The 23,908-nt window shown below is 43.4% G+C and overlaps 1 protein-coding gene across 4 annotated transcripts in view; it reads left to right on the forward strand.

Moving 5' to 3' along the window:
• The first annotated feature begins 1,596 nt into the window (after positions 1–1,596).
• Positions 1,597–23,908, forward strand: part of PARVB (parvin beta) — a 60,849-nt gene continuing 38,537 nt past the window's right edge. Inside the window, exons 1-2 of one of the 4 annotated variants that reach the window (XM_061582364.1) lie at positions 1,597–2,069; positions 23,028–23,117. In XM_061582364.1, coding sequence (XP_061438348.1) covers positions 1,955–2,069; positions 23,028–23,117 — 205 coding nt within the window. In that variant the 5' untranslated portion in view covers positions 1,597–1,954. Of the gene's footprint in view, positions 2,070–15,821; positions 15,914–17,626; positions 17,715–19,605; positions 19,732–23,027; positions 23,118–23,908 lie in introns of those variants that run through there. The other 3 variants (XM_061582366.1, XM_061582368.1, XM_061582365.1) reach the window with 3 other exon arrangements.

The raw sequence follows: 23,908 nt of genomic DNA on the forward strand, positions 1-23,908 counted from the left end.
AGAGGAAAGGGTTACAACATTTGGGGCTTTGTAGATTAGAGAAAGGCAAATGAGGAGGTGGGGACAACATGACAGAGGTGTACAAAATGATGCTAGGTGCAGAGAAAGTAGAATTTTTTTCTGATTGGTGGGAGATTTAGGACATGAAAATAACTATTACAAAGTATATAAACTGTGAAATTTGCCACCATAAGATGTAATGATGGCTTTAAAGGGGGACCAATTGTATTACCTCAAGTAACAATGGCAATATCGCTATGGAAAAGCAAGGACATGCTATTGTGCTCCTGTCCTACTTGTGGACTGCCCATAAACATCTGGATAGCTACTATCTGTGGAAACAAAGTACTAGACCAGGAAGGAGGTTTGGTTTGATCCAGCAAGTGTCCTCTTATGTCTGATCTAAGGGCAAAGCCTAGAGAAGCTCTTTGTTAGCTTCCTGTCAGCCCCTAAATTCTCATGGCAAAAACTGGAGTTACACTGAAGAAGATGAAACTCAAATGGAGCTTTCCCTCTAGACTGCTCAGATTTAGCCCCTATGCAAGTTAGCTAGTGGTATTAGGACCACAAACAAGATAGCCAGCATGAATACATGGACAATAATGTACTACTCATCATCAGTGATGTAACAGGCACTGTCCAATAAGTATTCATGGCACTCATGCAACTATGTTTCACACCATACTATAAATCACAGTGCCCTGGGAATGAACCACATTTTCCTGGAAATAATAAGATGGGCAATATCTTTGGAATCACTTCCTTGTGATATCTGGAATTTAGGAAGAGTAACTGTGCATCTGTTTGTTGGATTAAAACTGATTATCCAGTAGCCCTCAGAAATGAGCAGATATTTTGGTTGTTCTGTTTACTTATCTATAGCGAAGACAAACTATATATGTGGTTAAGTGTGCAGCGAGCAAACACACACCTATTATGTGTGTCAGTTAGTGTGTCACTTTGCTACAAATTATGCGACAACAGGCAGATATTTTGCATGAGCCACACCATAATCTAAAGAAATAGTGAAAGGATGACTGGAACAAACAGATATAAATGTGTCACGCTTAGGCCACTATAGAGGCTTCACTATAAGGTGTTAGGATCACCAGATTGCGACCTAGAAATCCTGCTTGAGTTTTTAACAGGTTTGCAACCGAGGAAGCAGATGCAGCCACAACTTACGGTCTTCTGAACTCTTTACCTTCCCCTTCACATCAGAGGAGAATAGCACTCTGTGCGCGCTCAACAGGCACGTTGTAACTAGGTTCAGGGTTTTTTTTAAAAAAAATGAATAGTCGGTGGCCTTACTAAAGGAAAGGCATTAGGCACGTGCTCAGAAGCACTTTCCCTTTTGTTCCCTTATTATTATGATGATTGACTGATTTAAAAAACATGTTGGTTCCCTCTCAAAGCAAAAACACTATGTATTTGCTGAAGGGTATTCAGCCAAAGACGCCAGAAAACAAAATGCGGCCATTGTGTTTGGCCAAGCCGGGAGCCCCTCGCCACCTAAAACCCAGGAGGCGGTTTCCGCTCGTCCAAGGCAGACAAGATCCCCTTTTGCAACAATAGGGCACGGCCGGCTAGCAGACCCGCCCCTTGGACTTCCACGCCATAGCAGGGCGCTGCGAGAGAGGTTGGGAAGCCGCTGTCTCGGCAGATCGCAGCCATCCCACCTCCCTTCCCTGGGCGTGATGCGCCCTCTCTCTCTCTCCCTCCCTTCGGTGACTTTCTGCTTTCCAACGCCGGTGCGCTTGCTAAAAAGTTAAAGGGGTGACTACCGGTGCCACCGCTGCTGCCGGCCGCTCAGCCCTCTCCCGGCTCGTGCCACATGTAGCCCCGGGGCGCTTCCCGGCTGCAAAAGCACACGTTTCCAAAGCGCAGCGCAAAGGAAAGCCCTCGCGTCTGCCTGCCTTTTTCCTCTGGCGCCGCCCACCCCTCCGGCGCACCGATGTCCTCTACTCCCGTGCGATCGCCCACCCTGCGGCCCCACAGGATGAAGAAGGACGAGTCTTTCCTGGGCAAGCTAGGCGGGACGCTGGCCAGGAAGAAGAAAGCCAAGGAGGGTGAGTTGTAGGAATGAGGTCCCGCTATGCCTCTGGAGGGAGGGATCCCAGACGAGCGCTCCTGGGCTTTGCACGATCACGCCTCCTACTCAGGCGCATAAAAGGCTGAAGGACAACTAGCAGGAAGAGAAAGGGTTTTGCTTGTGAGGACAGCAGACCCTTAACCCGTGGTCGCTGCTGTGAAAACGCATTCTTGTCTGCAACAGTTCGTGTCTGTTTAGAAGCAACCATGTACTCGTGTACGTGGATAAAGGATGGCAGCCTCAAAATGCTACAGATGACTTTTGCAACCGCCGCCCCCTCCCCGTTTTATTGTTTCCAGTTGTCCGGATGGTTTCCTCGCGCAGCTTGGCTTTTAGCAGAGTTGGGCTGGGACAACGAAACGGGAAGAAGGGTATTGATGGCGACTTTCACCGGAGTTCTGCTTTGTCCTCCTAAGTTCAGAGCAGCTCAGATTTCTGTGTGGTGATTGAGAGGGTAGACTTGTGTAAAATGACTACCCTTAAGGTTGCTAGCTGGTACAGTGGCTAAACTTGGAGGACCCCCACTTCCAAGCTGACTTCAGCTGTGACAGGGTGGCTTTGTGTAAGCCCACCCTTATCTTTAACATGAGAATAATGATGCTGCCTTGCCACACAGGTTTGCCAGGTTAACTGAGATCCTATGCGTGAAATTAGCATTAAGGAAACACCATCAAAGTACTTGGTGCTTTACAGAGCACAAGATAGGCACAGAAACAAGCCAGCCCACCCTCCACTTCCCTGTAGGGCTTCTGTGACCGGGAAGCTTTTCTTGGCATGGTGAATCTGTGGTGCGGAAAGTTTCACTGCTTGTTTTCTGATTGTTTTATGTAGCTGCTAAAGGCACAGGAGAAACGTCAGGGAAAGGAATGTGGCAACTTGATGCTTCAAAGGTAGCTCATGATTAGAATTGTATAGAAGTTCTGTTTAGCACTGATAAAGGAAAGAGAGGCCACTTATCATTTTCAAATATGTAAAAGAATTGCAGACTCCTGCACATAATACTATACCTTGAGTTCACCTCATGAAAGTGATTTGCAGTAGGTGAAGATCTAGGGGGCGGGGAAGCAAAGTATTTATTTATTTCCTTTTTGTCTGTATTTAAAAAGAAAAGAAACAACAAGGAAACAAACATTATTTGACATCTCTACGTTAGGTAAATCTTTAGTGTTCACATCCTAGCCAAGTGGATGTACTTCTCCATGCACTATGTAGTAGCTACTGTAAGGAATTTGGAACCTGAAGGCATGGATGTGGCTGCTACCTTGGATGACTTTAGGAAAGACAAGTAGGACCTGCAACAAAAGACTGCAGCATGGAGTGCTTCTGTTCCTGCCAGTCAGCCATGCCCTCTCCCAGGACACTCCATTCCATTTCCCCTTCCCACTGGTTTTCTGCCCCAGTCCCCAAACAGTCCATGAGCATCCTACTGCCACTGAGCATAATTAGTCCTCCTTAGGCTGGGTTGTTTTTTGTTTTTTTGGCAGGGGAGTCCTGGGGGAAATAGCAGGGAATGCCATCACCTTTGTGCCCTGTTTGTGAGTTTCTCAAAGAGATATGCCTACTCGCAGATGGAGACAGAATGCTGGACTGTGGTCCAATCCAGCATGGCCATTCTTTATATTTTCATTTTCTTACAAGATGAAAGACTGAGGGCATCAGAGTAGTTCAAACAGTGGACTAAGTTTCTGGGTGCAGGTATAAAATCTTCTTTCTTGGAGACTTTTAGAATGCGACAGGCACCTGTCCAGATGTTTTTAGTACAGGCTGTACTGTCTTAGGGTGCCTCCAGAATGTCATTATTTTGTGGGGGAGACTGAAATGCAAATCCACTTTAAAAAAGAATCATACTTTTGGGGGGTTGGAAAGTGTGGGAAAATGCATTGGAAAAATGCAAGATGAACAAATGATTAATGGCCCTGCAAGCAAACAGGATGAATGTAGGACAAATACTCATTATCATATAACCACCCCACAAACAAATTGGAACGATTGCTCAATAAAGGCCAAACGTAACTTCTGCAAAAGCTTTGTGCAAGCACATTGAGATGAATGCTCAATAGGTTTTCTGGAGGAGCTCTTAGAGGAGGATGTCAGAATATATAACTTGGCAATGGGGAACTTATAGCATTCCATATGTTGCACAATTACAACTTCCATCATCCTTGACCTTTGGACACATTGCTTAAGGCTGATGGGAGCTGGAATCCCAAAACATTTGGAGGCCCACAGACTTCCCATCCCTGGGTTAAATTTCATTTTATCTCACTACCATATGACATAAAGGGGAATTAGGTGGGGTGGAAAAGAGCCGATTTCCTTTTAACTTGTTCGCCAAAAAGATACCCTTGAGCTAAATACTACGCCACAAAAACTGCTCTACTCTGCTTTGAGGTGTGGTTCATTGCCATCTAGAAACTGAATGCTAATTCACAGTTGTTACAGGCTTACGGTATTTGTGACTTACACATCCCTATTCTATTCACATTTATGTGGAAGTGCAGGGCACACTCTCCATTCATACAGGGCCATAGCAATGCCCAACAGATCTGAGAAATGCCTTCTATGAACCAAGCATGCCCCCTAGAACATTTCTTATGAGGATTTCCATAGCTGATGCTCAGAGTATCCTCAAGAGAGTTTGAAAAGCAATGCTCTGAAACCACTGCAAAAATGTGTGAGCCAGCTGTGGGCTCATGGCCGCCACATGGAGGCCATACAGGAATGTTCCGCATGGTGGCTATCGTTGCGTTTACTTATTTATTGATGCAATGTGCCATTTACTGAATGGTCCCAAGACAGAAATACATACCATCCATTAGAACAAAGTACTTTTTAAAAAATCAAATCTGCATACTGCTGTTAAAATAATTAAAACTAAACAGAATAAAGCAAAATATGAAGTGGGCAAAGAATGATCACAGCTGAATGCACTCACCAACCTCTCCTCGAGGCTGAGCAGATCGTGTGCAACCAGCTTGCCATGTTTATTGGGTAACTGCTTCCACACCACCAAAGATCTTTTGTTTGTGTCCACTTGCAGTAGCATGGGGGAAACTGCCAGGTCCACATAAAGAACGTACCACATGACAATAGCTGCCGCATCAAGCACTTTCATGTACCTGCAAAATGGTGGCTGTGTTGTGACCACTTGGCCAGGACCATAGCCAGAAATTTTGTGATGATGGTTGGCATTGCAAGTCCCTGGAGAACAGAGGAATCATGAATACAATTAGTCTAATGTAGTCATATGTGTGAGTGTATAAAATGAGTGTAACAATGTTGAAAAGGTAAAACTCAACATCAGTAAAATTAACCTGTGAAGGGCCAAGTAGTTGTCATTATCAGAGCTTTTCATTGGTCAGAACACTGCAGGTTTCCTTAGAAACATAAGAAGCTGAGGCTGAGCCCGATTGTTGGTTCATCTCCCTCAGTATTGTCTTCACTGACTGACATTAGTGCTCCAGGATGTCAGATCCTTCCTTTCCCTGCCATATTTGGAGATACTGGGATTGTACCAGGGACCTTCTGCAAGCAAAGCATATGCTCTCTGGAGCTAAGAGCCTTCCTCAGGCGTTCAAAGCGGTGATGTGTGAACAGAATAGCAGGGTCATGTGTGCAAGCCCCACTCCCAACATCCTTGATCTCTCCGGAGATATTTGCATATTGAGTATAAAGGTCAGAAAGTTGCTTCTAGCTGTGCCCAGCAGAGTGTGGTTAGACGTGTCAGCATGATTGAAAAACCTGTGTTTATCAGGGATCCTGGTATTTAGAAGTCCCTTTTAGACCTCACTCAATAGAGGAAGGTTAGGGTAGCAGATAATGGGGGCCAGGGCCAGTAGATGTGCTCCCATGTCCCCTACACACTCATCCCCCCTCCGGTGTTGCTTGAAAGGCCAAAAAGGACTACAGGCCTTCCCTTATGGCTCTACTTTTTGAGCAGCTAGGTAGAATACTGGCCGCATGTTTTACTCATATCTTGATGAGTAAAAGGGCTAAAGACTCACTTTTTCTTATTAAATGAAAGGACGAAATCCACAGATTTTGAATATCCTTGGGTGGATCAGGCTACCACTGTGCCTTATGGCTATGGACCTGGTGCTGCTCAGGAAGGGCCGTAGCTCGGTGGCAGAGCGTCTGCTGTGCATGCAGAAGAGCCCAGGTTCAGTCCCTGGTATCCCTAGGAAGGGCTGGGAGAGACTCCTGCCTGAAACCCTGGAGAACTTCTGCTGATCAGCGTAGAGCTAGATGGACCAATGGTGGAAGGTGGAAGGAATAAAAGGAAGCACTGAGTTAGATGGACCAGCTTCCTATTTTCCTGTGACTTTCTGTTAGCAAGTCGTAAGTTGATTTTGTTGCTGTGAAAGTTATTCCGGCTCTTAAGTAATGTTTTTTTTCCTAATTAGCCCCAGGAGAACTGACTTTCGGGACCATTTCTCTTTCCTCTCTGCTTCAAAATGAATATATGAGGATGACATTGTTCGTTGCTATTCTCCACAAATGGTTACAGTCCACTGGCAGGAAAGCCAGCTGTCACACCCTTTAGATGTGTCTGTTTGATCTCTAAGTTGCTCACAAATGCTCTTGGCTTTTGGCTTTGATGTAGACATAAAAGACTGGGAAAATGTTACCAGCTTCTTGTGAATGGCTATTAAAACAGCTCATTTGAACTGAACTTGACAGTGGAATGCTTAGGCTCAGTTTAGAGTTAGCAGCCCAGGGATTGTTGCCCAGGCAGGCACAGCACTGGCATGTGAATGTTGCAAGCATAGCAGCTGAGTTTGAAGCATGGAGCCAACCCTAATGGCATGCTGCAAGGTCTGCCCCGCATTACATCTGAATCGATCTCTAAGCATATTTACTTAGAAATTCTGCAGAATTTACTGAGACTTGTTCAGGATTACAGCCTAGTTAGGCCTGATCATATACATATTTAGTTGGAAATAAGCTCCACTGAGTTCAGTGGGACTTACTCCATTGTAAGCATGCTTGGGATCGTAGCTTTCATTGCCCTATTTGGATGGTTATTAATTTTGAGAGGATAAGTATAAGTGTTTGGCTTCCAAATGTGGATCAAAGGAAGTTGCTTCCCTTTCCTCTCTGCCTCCCACCGGACTAGCTTGCTGCATTTCCTTTCATTAACATTTTAAAACACGAAGGTTTGCAGCTTTTTCTTCTTCTTCTTTTCCAGAGCTGTAAAATGATGTGGAAGAGGCTAGGACTCAAATAGAGTCTGGCCTACCAGCTAGTGCTTACCAGGAGTGATGAAAAACCCACCTTGATCTGTAAAAAACTGAGAGTCTGATCATTGGTCTGTTTCTCATACCCCCAAGATTAATTGTGAGTAGGGTTAGCCTCTGTGCCCTTCTCATGCCCTGTGATGTAGGTGGGTGCCCAGATAGTTTAGAAGTGAGTTTCCTCAGGCATCTGGTACCTAAGGCACACTCCCCTGCCAAATTAAAAATTGGAGGCACATTTTACTCTTACACCCCCCACCCCCAAAGCCTTGCTTTTACAGAGTGCAAAAGTACAAATTAACCTGCCCTCGTAGGAGTCTTTCTTCCCCTTTGTTTCTGCATATGCCACTTATCCTGATTGGCAGGAGACAAACCTAGAACAGTGACTCAGGCGGAGATGGCAACAGGCAGCCTCCTCTGTGGGTGGGACAGTTTGGTCCCTTTCCACTTTGTGAATGATTAAATGATCACAATGTGCCTGATATGGAGATGGAGAAGAACTACTTGCCCTCAGTGGAGCTGATTGGGAGGCAGCAAGTTGACCACAGCTGTGGATTGTGTGTGGATACACACAGGAGTCTTTAACATTGGTTTCTTACGGCACCCTCACTCAGGGGAGAGCAGGCTGTAGGCTTCTGGGATCTACTTTATGTTTCATTAGAACCCTGAGATCCACCGATAGGACCCAGGTGCAAAAGATCTACCCTTAGAATGAAAGAGCCTGGTGAGCAGCTGCTGAGCATAGGAATTTGTTTTGAGTTGCAGGACTGAGCTGAGTTCACCATCCTTCCACACACAAACCCATTCCTAGTTATCACCAAGTCTTCTTCATTTCAGCAATCTCACTTTTGTTAGGGGAGTCATTTTTGTTGTTGCTGTTGTGAAACAATTGGGAGTCAGAAATCCTTGACCTTCTACTGTACACTAGCCAGAGATCTCCCAGTAGATGCCAATCTACGTTCTGCCTACCCCTGCGCTAACTGTTCTCTCATATTAGCTATTGTGTCCATGCACACAGTTTGAAAATTACTGTGCTAGCCGGTGACCGTCCCAGTGTGGGTGGAACCCTTTCCCCTTCCCTCCGGACAGCTGTTCAGATAGAAGCCCTGTGTAGACTTTGCATGCTCAGAATCATACAGGTTAAAAACAATGGTTTATGTGCCACCAAAGAGGAGTCCCATAGGACGCTGCACAAAGATGGCGAGGTATGAAGAATCAGCTGTGATGAGACTGTGGAGACTGTAGGCAGTTAGTATTGGTTACTTAATACTAGAAATAGTGACCTCTGTCCGAATCAATGTTTCTTGGGGAATATCAGCCTTGATCAATTTACTCTTGTTATTGCAGAGGAGGCAGGCTATTTGGGAGTGGTTAGGAGCAACGTGTGTTCATGAGCAAGATAATGGGGAGCATTAGTAGGCTGGTGTGTTGCCATACTGTCCAGTAGTGGGTACAAGTCATCCCTTGAGCCCCAAGGCCTACCTTACCTTGGTTTTACCTATTCAAACTGTTCTGTTTAATCATAATTAGATTTTTGATTATGATGATGCAGAAAGATGTCACTAGCTTCCCTGCAATCTTTTCTATGAAGTTGTTTGGCTTTTAAGCCATTCCTTCTTATGCTCAGTGTAATCAAGCTTAGGAATGCATAACTGCATCCATTTCCATTCACCATTAGCCACCCTTGTCTCCGACTCCACTTCTTCTGTTGACTTCCCCACGGTTGACTTTAGATTACAAGCTCCCTAGGAGCAGAGAGCTAACAGTCGTTTGCTTATGAAAATCTGAAAAGTGCCATGTACATTATAGCGCAGCATGAATGCTGCTGTTAACACTCAGTAAAGGGCTTTTAAAGAAGCATGTATCATCATCATTACCTTGGTTTATTTGTATGCCACCTTTCCATTGTAATCTATGCTCAAAGCGTGTTTTTTTTTTTAGACTCCCTTCAAGTCGATTCCGATTTATGGCGACCCTACGAATAGGGTTTCATGGTAAGCAGTACTCAGAGGTGGTTTACCATTGCCATCATCTGAGGCTGAGAGGCAGTGACTGGCCCAAGGTCACCCAGTGAGCTTCAAAGCTGTGTGGGGATTCGAACCCTGGTCTCCCAGGTCATAGTACAACACTAACCACTAGGACACACTGGCTCCATGAAAAATGTTACATAATTCACTTAAGTTACAAACAAAATTTAAGTAGTCACAATAAATTAATGAAAACATCTCATTAAGAAATACAACAATAAAATGAAACAATTCCCTTATCCATAATAAGGTCGAACAATACAATATAAAAACATAATCCCAATAACAACAAAAATAGAATTAAGTTTTGGCCCTAACAAAAGCCCCTAAACACCCCACAGTCAAGATGGTCTCTGGCATCTTCAGATAGTAGCAGCTTTTAGAGCTGGAATCAGTCAGGGCCCCACCCTCCCACGTGTATCCTTGTTTGTTTTCCAGGCCATAGTTTCCCAAAATTGCTTCAGTGCTTGTTATGTAATATACATAATTTTTCTTACATACATTATTTTTCTTCCATTTATATCCCACCTTTCCTCCACTATGGAACCCAAGGTAGCATACATGTGATTCTCAGGCAGTCATCCAACCAGACACCAACCAGACCTGCTAAGCTTCAGCAAGGTAGTAGTCTCTTCTACCTTCAGGCTATAATCCAGTACAGGGTTACAGTGAAACCAATATAGCTGTATTTTCCTGCAGCGTGCTTCAAGTTTTCAGTGCAAGAGACTTGGTTTCACCAAGATGGTAAGTCTGTGTTTGGATTGTACCATTTCAGATGGAGTTTACATAACTGGATATACTTTTGGTACCTGAAAACAACAAAGAAAACCTCTGGCATGTCAGGGGGAAGGTTACCCTGCAGTCCTTTTCTCTGACATGCCAGATGTATTTTTTCATATGGATGATTAGCCCCCACCTGATGTGGTATAGCCCAGGCAAAGTTTTGCCATCTCTGGTGAAACTAGATCATAAAAGATGGTATAGAGAGAGAGAGTTTACAATTGGGTTGGTTTGATGAGTATGTATTATTATTATTATTATCTTTATTTATACCCCGCCATTTTTCCAAAACTGGAACTCATATATGAACCATGGCCAATTTTTACTTTGCAGTCCAGCACTGAGGCATCTTCCATTTACGGGCTTAGCACATTGCTTTGGCTTTCCACATCTAACAAGCATCGGTCACCAAATTTCAGCCTTGTCTGAATAACCTCACAGGATTATTACTTAAGATAACCCCCAACCACTGATGACAAAATTTGTCAGTGTAGATGAAAGTGTATACTGAGAGCTTCTTTCGACACAAAGATGTATTTTATTTTAATTTGGGACTTTGTGTGTATGTACTGTATGTATCTAGAGTTGTTATGAAATACAGTTTAAGAAAGGAAGCATTTTGTCTCGGGTTTCACCAAGATAATTTTCTTCTTTTTTTAACCTCATAATGGAAAAAAATTGAGCAGATGTTTCCTGGCTATAAACCCCCCCCCACAACTTTTGTTATACTTGCACTGTACTAAATCCTGTTTGTGGAGGGTAGGGTGGGGAGAGACTAATACAACAGTTCAAATGCATCTTGATATTTCATTGTCCTATTTTTTAATGACAGTAATTTTTGAGCTTGTGATTTACAGGATTGTTGGGATTGGGTAATAAAAGTGTGATGCAGATGTAGGAGCGTGATTAGGAGAACTTTGAATAAACATCTGTCCTTTAGATAATACAATTTAAATTATGAAATCCAAAGCTTAGAAACTGCTGACTTGGACATAGACTTTTCATGGCTTCTCCCAGTTGTAACTGCTATAGCTAGATAGTACAAAATTATTAGTAAACACTCCGCAGAGACTGTGCCTGTGAACTGTCCTGTGACACAGGAGTATTGCAAGAAGTGATTAAGTAATGTGCAAAGGAGTCCTATGTATGTTTACTCAGAAGTAAGCTCCATTGTCTTCAGCAGGGCTTATTCCCAGCAAGTGATTGACTCTGTGATTGGCTTGCTGTATTTTGGATACAAATGTAATTTTGCTACAGAAGAAATGTAATGGAGAAGGGGACTTAGAGGGGTCTCAGCCCTTTTCCTATAAGGAGATGACCAGCAAGATCATGTGTCTGGCCTGAACCACACATGCCAAATGCCTGTTGGAAGCCTCTGCTGTCACTGTATTTTCGTTTTAGCTGGAAATGGCATTGGCAAATGTTTGTTACAGAAGCTGGAAAATGGAAATGAACTGCCTTCAAGTCGATCCCGACTCATGGCTACCCTATGAATAGTGTTTTCATGGTAAGCGGTATTCAGAGGGGTTTACCATTGCCTCGCTCTGAGGCTAGTCCTCCCCAGCTGGCTAGGGCCTGCTCAGCTTGCCACAGCTGCACAAGCCAGCCCCTTTCTTGTCCGCAACTGCCAGCTGGGGAGCAACTGGGCTCCTTGGGACTATGCAGCTTGCCCACGGCTGCACAGGTGGCAGGGCACATAACCCCCGAGCCACTCCCTGTGGGGGTGATCTTTAGCTGGCCCTTGACACCCAGGAGACATGAGCAGGGATTTAAACTCACAGACTCTGGACTCCCAGCCAGGCTCTCCTCCCCACTTTGCTATACCAGCTGTCTACAGAAGCTGGAGGGGATGGTTTCATATATGCACATATATCCTAACCTTCCCTTGGAGTGCTGGCAGATCTCTCAGTGCTAGAATTGCCAGATTAAAATGAAGAGATATTCTAGAGCTCTGATGTTTGAGAAGCAACAATATTGTTGCTTTTGTTAAATATATGCTTTACGAGATTGACAAATTGGCCCTGAAAAACGGGACAATTGTCTAGGGTAGCTATAAGCTATAGGGTAGCTATAAGCAGAACTCCAAAATGAGAGGTATTGAGATTCAGGACCAATTGGATGTCCCACTGTCTGATCTTGAAGCCTTGCTTGGCTGTGGTTACTCTGAGGTGGGCTTTCACATGTAACTCAAGACCATGGTTTGCCACTTGCTCTCACACACATTCTCTCGCCTCATGTACTGCTTGAGTAGTCACTTCCTGCTTTGCATCAAACCATAGTTTGTGATTGCATACTCACTAGTGAACTATGTTCAGTGCTTGTCCAGCAAATCAGGATGGCTAACCATGATCAAACACAAAACATAGTTTTGGTTCTCATACCAGGATGGGAAGCTGTTAATCTCTTCCTTCACATGTAGAGAAAGGGGAGTTGGCAGTATGTGAGCTCAAGGCTTGTGCTTGCTCATGGTCATAATGGCACTTTGCCTTTGCTTCTGAATACAGCATTGTATGTTTCTCATCCTGACTTTCATGTTAGAAAATAGCTTTCTGCTAAACCCTCACCTTCATCACCTGTGCTCTCTGTCTAGAAATAATGTCAAAACTTTGCTGGTGAGACAGATGCTGTTGTGCCTGAAGTGATTTTCAAACTGATCTACTGGATTTGGAGAACACTGTTCTGCAGTGATAATGCAATTGAAAACATTCCTGCCAAGAAATGAACCTTGGAAGTATAAGAAAGAAAAGGGGGGGGATCTCCAGAACTGTCAAAGAAAATTGTACAGCTCTTGTATTATCCGAGGTTCACTGAGACTTATTTGCTACATAAACTCTAGTAATGCCATCCAGAGATTTTGGGATCTTGAGAAAAGAGAGTGTTGAAATTAACTGAGGTTGCTAACTAGGCTAGCCTGTATTTTACTGGTCTTTTATTGGTCTTATCTGTAATTGTGTTTTGTCAGATTACTAGCGTTAGGGTCTGAAGGCCAAGAATCTCCAGATTCTGCCCATGACCCCCCAGGTTTTCCCTGTAAGCCTTCAGGTCACCTGTCCCCTACTCTGTCCCAGATTCCATCCTGGCTGCACCCCTGACTTGTGGGATTTCTCTAGGTCCTACCAGGGATCTGCCAACATTGTGCCTTTTTCTACTCCAGGTTCCATCCAGGGTTGATCAGTATTTTTTAAACAGAAAATTGGTAGGTTGTGAGTTATTTTACATGGCTGTCATCAGTAGCTTATGGTTAGGTTGCTAGCCTAGGAATAGGGAGACCCAGGTTCAAGTTTCTGCTCAGCCATTAAACTCACTGGGTGGCCATGGGCCAGTCATACTTACTCACCCTAACCTACTTCACAAGGTTATTGTGAGGAAAAAAGGAGTGAGGGAGAGAACCATACATCACTCTAAGCTCCTTGGAGGAATGGTGGGATATAATTGTAATTAATCTGCGTTGTTAAAACTTTTTTGTAAGCCATCATGTATGCATGTTAAACAGCAATATGATCAAAATAATTACTAATAATAATAATATTTCCCAAAGGTATTTTATATAGGTTTTGGGTATACACATTTATGGAATTTTTACTGATTAAGTAAAAAGGATTTAATTAATATGTAGATGAACAATATTTTAAAAAATCCTTGCAACCATGGCTGATAACCAATTTGACTGCATTCCATGTGAAACTGAGAGCACAACTGCTTATTTAGTTTTAATACTTCTATCCGTTGTCATAGGACATCAGGGTGGGTTACAACATAAAAACAATCAAGGAACATTGAAGCACAATACCATTTCATCAAATTAAATAGAATGTCAGCAATCTGGCAGTTTTGTTCTTTTTACTTCACAGGCCAGTTACTCACATGCAGAAAAAGGCAGATCTTTGCGTGGCACCTAGAAAAAGAAAACATTGGTGCCCGCCAAACCTCTAGGACAGCTTTTGCCAACCTGGTGCCCTCCAGATGTTTTGAACTGCAACTCCCATCAGCCCAGCCAGCATGGCTGGGGCTCCAGGGGGAATGCAGTGGTCTTGGACACAAGCGGCTATCCCCCAAAGCAGCCTCTCTTCCTCCTGTTCGCACAGTACAACAAAATGTATGACATGAAATCACTGCATACTCTTGAGGTTCCCTCCCGCTCCAAGTAGCAGCCAATGAATCGGGATGGAAGTAAGGAAACTCGGAGAGTGAAGGTGACACACCATGGCCTTGGTTCCAAAAGAGGTGAAGATGCTAGATTGCTTCTTTCAGTGGTAGCTGTGGATCCCTTGTTTTGTCAAGCTGTGTTACCTGCAAGGTTTTGTAGGCCCACAGGTAAAGTCTCTCAGCCTAATCTACCTCACAAGGTTCTTGTCAGGATAAAATGGAGAGGGAGAAGAACCATATATGCCACCTTGAGCTTCTTGGAGGTGTGTATATATATATATATATATATATATGTATATGTATATATGTGTGTGTGTGTGTGTGTGTGTGTGTGTGTAATAATAAATCCATGTAGTCCCCTGGTGGACCCATACAAAGTGAGAAAGGACAGTGGGGTTCTTTACACATCTGTGGGGGCCCTTAGATGCCTGCCCTTACTGCCCTCTGGAGCTAGCCATCTTGTTTAGGTCTGTTCTTAGCTGATTTTTTGTCAGATAGAAACAAATAAACTATCCAGTATCAATCAAATATTGTTAAATGATTTTGAAAAAGGTCAAATATTTCACAGTGCCTCAGAGCCTTATACAGAGCCAGTGTGGTATAGTGGTTAAAGTGTTGGACTACGACCTGGGAGACCAGGGTTCGAATCCCCACGCAGCCCTGAAGCTCACTGGGTGACCTTGGGCCAGTCACTGCCTCTCAGCCTCAGAGGAAGGCAATGGTAAACCCCCTCTGAATACCACTTACCACCCTATTCATAGGGTGGGCATACGTCGGAAATTGACTTGAAGGCAGTCCATTTCCATTTTCAGGGCCTTATAAATCTGCCCCATGCTAATACATTGTACTCTGATGTAGTGAGGAAAAAAGTAAGCCACTCTATACAGTGGAGCCTGCTCACCTTGGAGTCCTGCTTGACAGTACAAGTAGTAAATAAACAGGCTAGCCAGTTAACGTTGGCTGTGTTTGTACATAACACTAAGCCATGGGGGTGTTTTGACAATGATTAGTTCCATAAACCACCAGTTGTCTCACAGAGGAAAAACAAGCCATAGTTTATTTAATAGCTGCTCTTACCTTGTGTGTCTGTTGCTTGATGTGCATCCGGATTGGGGTGGTCAAGCCATAGTTAAGCAAGTCTGTTGGATTTGGACATAATGCCAAACCATCATAAAACAAGCTGTAGTTTATAAACCAACAACAAAATATGGCTTCACATTGTGGTTTGTTTTATGTGATTAGTCTCGTTAGGATGGATTCAGACTTTCAAACAAATTACTTTGGCTAAACAAGCTATGGCTTAGCATTATGTGCAAAGCAGTCCATTATTTACTAGCTTGCCAGGCCTAGCTGTGTGGTTGGTACACTGCCTTGGGCAGCTTGCTAGGAAAAGTGCACATAAACAGGAGGAGGGTGGAGTATGTGTGGTTTCTTAGTATTTTATAATCTTCTGCCTAGCCTTCCTGCAGAGTCATTTGTGTTCCCCAAACTGCGTATGTTCTTGGAATTCTTAAGAAATACCCAACATTAGATCTTTCAAGTACTACATTGTTGTTGTACTCTTGCAAACCCAAGCAGTGGTGGAAACTGGTTTGAACTTACTCTCTGTCCTTGGAGTTACCATCTTTTTAGCAGTGAGTTATGTGGTCTTGCAATGATTTATTTCTTGTCTCTTTGGTTTGGAAAGACTTAAATAGTTATAATGTATGTATGTGTCCCTTTGTGTCACAAAGAGTCAAAGATTTTTTCTTGGAACCACTGGGATTATCCAGGTTGAATGGGAACTCTTTTTAGTTACCTTCCCACTGTTGACTTGCTGGTTGATTCTAGGTAGGCTGTTGTTGCTGAACTTGTGGGCTCGATTTTGTTTGTAGGAGCCACCAGCTACGATGCTTAAAGAGCACTGATCCTATCCTAGTCCTAGCTAGTTGAGAGCTGAGGATGCTTAGTACATTCAAACTACAGAGTTAATCTGATAAAATCAGGTTGATTGTGCTTTGGATGGGATGGTGGTAATGGAAGAGGCTCTTTAACAGTCCTCTCCTGTGTTTCATTGCTTAATAGGGAAATAAAAATGAGCAAACTGATATAAGCACTTTGGAATTTTGATCTGTGATGGCTTATTCACAGATGGAATTCAGCTCTTCATGCTTCAGTCATGAACTGATGGGTTTACATGTCTGAACAAGTATGATGAGTACTTACCATTTATCATAGTCTGTGACATAGAGGGACACACAAAAAGATAGGACTTCATCCTGAGGAGCTTACAATCTGGACAGCTTTGCCAGAGGGCAAGGCAAAGGGAAAAGAAAAGGGATGAATAAGAGTAAGTGCAGGTATACTGACTTAGGTTTTGTTGCAGATGATGGAAAGGGATTATGATGGTAATGCTGAACACCTCATGGGGAAGGAGGTATTTGAGGAGGGGTGGGGGCTTTTAACTCAGGGGTAGCCGATGTGGTTACTGTTGGACTATTCAGCTGTTGTTGGACTCCAGTTGCCATCAGTCCCAGTCAGTATGGCCAGCGGTCAGGGATGATGGGGATTTTAGTTCTGCAACAAATCTTGGCTACCCTGGTTGTAGTTGTCCATTCCATTCACTCAGAGATCTCAAAGCACTTTGAAAGCAATGGCCTGTCATTAGCTATGCAGTGAAATCCAGAAAGGTACAAAAAAGTGCAGAAATCACATGTACCCAAATGCCAATTTTTGTCTCTCCAGGATAGATGACTGTTTGCATCTTATAAATGAAGAAAATTGAGACAAAGACTAGCCAGTGAATCAGCTTTATTGCTAGCTGGTAAATTGCCACTCATCTGGTTACTTGTGATGAGTAAAAATCTCCAGATGACCAGGCTGGGAAGCTTTTGAAAACTGGAAGAGAACTGGTTCTTGCTTTCTCTCACATAATCTAATTGCCACAAATGACATGTTGGTAGGCAGGCAGGCAGGCTAGAAGAGAAAACAACTGTGGGCTAGTTAATTTGATGGACCTATTTGCAAGGCTGTGTTATTGAGTGTCTTTGACATGGCCAGGAAATTGAATACTGGCTTTAGCCACAGCTAGCTTATCTGCCCTTTTCAAAATCAGGCTGTTTGCAAACAGCAGTCTAATTGGCTGTGAAACGGAGATCTGTGCTGTGTAGGTCAGTACACACCATCATGGCTCGATTTAGGGGGAAGACGCTGTACTCTGTGTCCCATAATTAGCTGTTCTATTCAACATCATCATGACAGCTGCTGTTTTCCAATACTGTGAGGTTCAGACCGTGGATCAGAAATAACTGCAGCTAAAATTAAATAGCAGTTATCATCGAGCTTCTTTTTGAGTACTCAGACTACTGGTTACCATTAAGGAGAAAGTCGTTTGTTAGGATTTAGAAAGCAGCTGCAGTAAACCTCAAGGTGCCATTGGCTTCAAACTTAAAGGGTGTAAGTTGGCTGCAAAAAGGAAATTGCAATTTTTGCCTAAGAGAATTTTGTATCATGTAACCTTCTTTATAATTAGTTAGAAGTGCATTGTTAATCTTCACTTACCTCCATACTAACCCATCGTATTAGAGGGCTAGTTCCTATGTACAGTAACTTTCCCTGTGGATTTTTATTATTCTGTTCTATTAACATGGAGATGAAGGAACTATAAAATTTGCTGCAAGGCTGTCATTCCTATTTATATGTTACTGGAGCATGGTGAGGTAGTGGTGACAAATAATTTTATTATTTATTCATTTTACTGATTTTATATCCTGCTCTTCAATATAACTATTTTCAGGGTGGCATACAATCTTAAAACAATTTAAAACATAGCTTCAAGAGAGAATTCCTGGGTTAGCCAACATGGTGCCCTCCAGATGCTGGACTCTCACTTCCATCAGCTCTGACCTATGGCCATGCTGGCTGGGGCTGATGGGAGGTACACTCTAGCATCCTCTGGTGATCACCATTTTGGCTGTCCTTGGACTATTCACATGATGAGTAGATGTGAGCAACTTGAGAATGGCTGTATGGTCATGAACATGTACCACCGTGAGCAAGAAGAAAAGTGGGCTAAAAATATTCTTCATAAATAAAACAAAAACTTAGATATTATTATTATTATTATTATACCCCACCCTTTTTCCAAACTGGAACTCAAGGTGGCTTCCAGATAAAAGTAAGTACATATCATTAAGAACATATAAACATATAAAACATATAAACATATAAAAATCAGCATTAAAATAGAATTAAACTATTAAGATGTTAAAACCAATTAGCCATACACTTAAAATACTGCAACCCAGTTTAAGAGCATACAAGTAAAACAATAACATACAGCACCCTCTTCAGTCACTACCCTTAAAGCCTTCAGTTCCAAAAGCCTGCCGGAAGAAAAAAGTATTTAGCTGTCGGCGGAAGGACTGCACAGAGGAGGCCATTCTTGCCTCCCTAGGGAGGGAGTTCCAGAGCCTAGGGGCAGCCACCGAAAAGGCTCTGTCTCGTGTCCCCACCAGTCGCACTTGTGAAGGTGTTGGGACTACGAGATGGGTCTCTCCTGAAGATCTCAGGGTCCGGGCAGGTTCATATAGGGAGATACGGTCTGACAAATAGCCTGGACCTAAGTCGTATAGAGCTTTATAGGTTATAACCAGCAGATAGGAGCTGCCTGGATTCTTAAGGGCTCTCACAAAGTTATATGGCAACAGTAAGTGAGCTGTAAACTTGAACTTGGTTGGGAAGGAGCTAAACGTCCTTGTCACACTGGGGTGACCTGTGACAGTGGGTAGGCTGATGACCTCGAGTGCACCTCTTTTCATTTTTCCTTTTGGAAATGGTTGCCATTCACTATTGTGGGCGGGAAATAAAGGGCTCTTCTTGGGGGGGGGTTGGCTGGCTGGGTAGGGGATAGTGTTATAGTAAGGGCAAAACCTGTGCTCAGTTCTTAACCCTGGGTGGCCTCCACATACACAAATTCTACTAGGGTGAGGTGCAGGGTGTGGGCAATTGCAGAGATGCTCTTGCACTCCAGAGGTTTGTAACATTCAGAGCCAGCCTCTTCTCCTGTCACAATAATGAGCATTTTACCAGCATCAGGGTAACTGTGATGTCTGACAGGCCCCACAAACTGTCAGCAAGAGAATGGCTCCATTCAGGCTTGGAGCGAGCGAAAAAGTATTTGGCTTTGGTGGCAAAAGCCATTCTGCTTGAGTTTCACGCTGCCATGCCGCGAGCTTCTGTTCCACCCTCCTCTTTCCACCCCTCATAACTGTTGCTGTCCTACCATCTCCTCCCATGTCACTGTGACCAAATTAACCCAAGCTTGCAGGTCAGTTCCTGCCCATCTGCCTCTCTTCTTTTTTAATATTTGGGACAGCCAAGGCTGGTCTGCAGCAATACACAACAGGCTGCCTTACATTCCAAGGGGCTGGAATGGCAGGCCTGCTCTGTAAAAAACGCAAGAAAACAGGAGGTAGGAAATGTTCTTCAGTGTGAAAGCCTGTCTCCCCCCACCCCTCTCTTTTAGAACCACCTGCATAGGGAAAAAATAACTCTCCGGGCTGTGAGCTTCAGTTTTCTGTCTCAGATCAGGAGGCAACGTGGCAAGGTTTTAGAGTCTGCTTTATTGGGACATTTGGTGCTCTCCTTGTCAACTTGATGTTTAGTTTAGAAATAGAACTCAGTGATCTTGGCAAGTGGTTTTTTTTGAAAAACAAAAGGCCAGGCATATGCGCTCTCTCTCTCTCACTCATTCTCTCTCTCTGTCTCTCTCTCGCTCTCTCACACACACGCACGCACCCCTTTCCCCCCTTGTTGAATGGCAGCATGGGAACTATGATTGTGCATGATTTATTTTTAGTTTTACGTTTTAGTTCCTCTGTCAGCTTCTGAGCACATGGGGTGGTGTTTAGGAAATGTGGAACCTTTATCTGTTTTAGATATTGCAAATAATGAGGACGGAGTGGGAGGGAAAGATAAATTGAGATCACTTGTTTTAACCTCTAAAACTGAACTTGCTGCCTGAGATGTCTGAGGAAATGGTTGTATCAAAATGCATTGCAATATTAGCCCAAGGGTACGCTTTGTAGTGTTGTAGTGATGTTCGAGTTGGCGTCATTCTCCATCCATACCCTTTGTTGTTGGTACACTGTAGGTTATTAACTAGAGTTGTATGTGATTCAAGGAGAGTAAAGAGAAGCCACAGACGGTGGTATTAGGCACATAACTAAGCTCAAATAAATACTAAGCACGCATAGTCACCGACTATCATGGTTGCAGCACTCATAATAACAGCATATGCCTAGGATTGCCAGCTGAGTAGTGAAATCCTGCTCCTATGCCTCTGACATTAGTTTAATCTGCAAAATTCAGCACGTAAAGTTTTTCATGACATGAAGGTAAGCATCCTAGCCTTCTAATGTTAGCAGAACAAGGCACAGGATCAGGGATTGGTTAAAAAGTTGGTAAGCTCCAATTTGAGATTGTTCACTGGTCTTAGCTTATAAACATAACATTTTCCATGTATTTCCTCCCTCAGTTTTGGGGCTTGAGGTAATTACCTCTGTTTCTAGAGATTTTGTTTAGTGCAAGATACTTGAGGGAACTACAGCTTAGTGTTAAAATTAGGGTTGCCTACTGACCAGGAAAACAGAGTGGGATCAATAGGGAATTATATTTTGGAGGGCATCTCTGAAGTTTACAGACTTTTGCTGGTTACATGCCAGGATGCAATTTTACTGATGAGTCCCATAAAATAAGAGTTAGTTGGCAGCTCTGCTTCCGCTGCTTTAGCAAAACTGTGTTGTAGAAACAAGCAGCTTCATTTTAGTCAGGACCCCCAATTCATCTGGCAAGCCATTTTGAGGCCCAGTGGATTTAAAAGGGCCAGGCAAAGTGCAGTATGGGCTATGTGGTGTATACCTCATTCTTGAGGAATCCAGATATGCTTCATATCCTGCCATAATTTGGAACAAGCTCATGTTTTAGTATAGTCATGAGGAAACCTGCTGTTAAATCATTGTACACTCGTCCCTTAGGGACTTTGTCTTGGCAACCAGCACAAACGTTGTTTGTCTGTTTTAAGAATTAGAATTCTCATCCATTCAGCATGTGGGCAAATGGAGGTGTTCAGTTATTGTTGGAGATGTTCTGTACTTTCAGCTTATCCAAAGTAAAGTAAAGCCAAAGTAAAGATGACGTGTTTGGTCACACACACCCTCCAGTGTCCAGTGTATGAGAGAGAAAGTTTATAGCTAAGTGGATGTTTGCAGAACTCATCCATACCTATGTGCCTCGTTATATGGTCCAACGAAAAGACAAAACCAAACCTCTTTTCCCCATTTAAATTTCATTCTTCAGCTTATGCTAATTAGGGCAACAAATAACACCTTTGGTGTGAAGCAGAAATCCTAGAAGGCTTTTGCCTTCACTTGCCTTTACTTGAAGGCTAAGAACGTTTATAGATGTTTAAGCACCTTCTATTATGGAAAGTGAGAGCCAGTGTGGTGTAGTGGTTAGAGTGTTGGACTATGGCCTGGGAGAGCAGGGTTTGAATCCCCACACAGCCATGAAGCTCACTGGGTGACCTTGGGCCAGTCACTGCCTCTCAGCCTCAGAGGAAGGCAGTGGTAAACCACCTCTGAATACCGCTTACCATGAAAACCCTATTCGTAGGGTTGCCATAAGTCGGGATTGTCTTGATTGCAGTCCATTATTATATTATTATGAAAAGTGGAGTTGAGTTTCCAGTGTCACTCTCATACTACACTCCTGCTAAATGTTTCCTTTTAAAAGGTTCTTCAGACTTTCAAGCGAGCACATGATACAGTCCTCTGCCACTGTATTGATTCAGAATGCACATGAGGGAATAATTACTTGTTTGAAGGTCCTGCCATGCTGAAATTCACCATGTGTGGAAAGCATATTTGCCAGGGAGAAGGCAGTGATCTTGTGATGCTTAGTTTCTACTTACAGAGTAATTTGTGGCACGGGGCACTTTTAAATGAGTAACCCCCCACAGCTCCATGCATGTTGTGGTGTAAGTTCTGTGGCAAACAGTACCATACACTTTCTTGTATGTTTTAATTGGCATTTGCAAAGCTAGATGTGATGACACAGAGATGTCCCTAAAAATGTCAACCTACTGTAAGCCCCCAGCCTGGTAATAAGTAGCTACAGAATCCTTTGTCATGATGTCATCATGTTGTGGCTTTCCTGTCCTATTTTCAGTCTTAGACTGTGACAACTTGGCCTTTATTAAAGAGATATTAAATAGCACATTTCACACTTCATGAGAGGCCCATTTTCCCTAAAAACCACTATCAGGTATTTTCTCCTGAATTCCTGCAACTAAGAGTAGGGCTGAGTCCTACGTTTCAGGGATTGTTGCAAAAGAGATGCAAAAATTGTTTGTGAGTCCTGATAGATTAAGACTACCCATCACCTTAGCTGTCATTCAAAATGAGCTTCATTTGTCAGTGGTGGTGATTGAATACTTTGTGTTGTGACATCATCATTCCAGTATGACACCTGATTGTTTAAGATCACATGAAGAGGAATGAAGCAAAGGGAGGAATATTCTTAAAAGAGCAGCTGGGGATTAGGATGGCTGTAAACAGCTACCAAAAAAATGTGTGTGTATGGGTCATTAAATCATTACACTCACATCCAAAAATGAACCCAGAAAATGTTTGGCTCAGCTTTAAATAAAAATGGAGCAATTTGACAAACTGTGTATTTACCAAACTGTTGGATATCTCTTTTTTTCAGTGACTGACCTGCAAGAAGAGGGTAAAAATGCTATCAATGCACCAATGTCCCCTGCTACCACTGATCTGCATCCGGAAGATACTTTGCTAGGTACAGTATGAATACTGTTATTGGATTAGCAGATTTAAACAAAAGAATTTCTCTTACTGTGAGGGGAGAACAGAGGGATTAAACTTGACATAATCCATATGAAGAAGTGCCAGTGAAAGCAAGGATGTTATAGAGAGCATAGAGCTTTTCTGTGCTACAAGTTATTATTTATTACAAGTTGACCGCATTTAATTCCTGAGTTGAATTTAACCAGCAACTGTCCAATTGCAAATACATAGACATGGTATGAGGTAGGGAGAGAAAAGCAAGTATTCCAGCAGCAGCAACTTTGCTGGCTGATAGATGAGGCCAGGTTGGCCTCTTTCTTGCCTGGGAGGCAAGGAGTGTGCAGCTTCTCAGTTGCCCTTGGTGCCCTATCTTGGAGCAGCAAGCAAACGTGGGGTGCTTTCACACTGCACTTTATTCCGTTATTCTGACGATTTATTTCCTGTTCAATTGCGCATAAAATTTGAGCTTTCACACAACATAACGGGTAGCTCCGGAATTCTGGTGGAATGTAGTGGAAGTTTAGCGCTAAATTCTGCAATATATGATACCTGAAAAATTCCGATAGCAAGGCCGGGGACACAGAAGATCGCGGGAGTTTTGCGCTAGCTGCCGCTGCTCACGTCACAGGCATCCCAGCCTGCAATGTGTTCCCGCCCTTACAAACAGCCATCCCAGCATGCAGTGCATTCCTGCCTTTACCACCGCCTCTGCTGCTGCACTGCCGCGCCTCTCAACTGATCGCGATCGCGCCTCTTTCAACACCCCCACGCAGAAGGAACAAG

Source organism: Rhineura floridana, chromosome 8, assembly GCF_030035675.1.
Source record: "Rhineura floridana isolate rRhiFlo1 chromosome 8, rRhiFlo1.hap2, whole genome shotgun sequence".
Taxonomy (NCBI): Eukaryota; Metazoa; Chordata; class Lepidosauria; order Squamata; family Rhineuridae; genus Rhineura; species Rhineura floridana.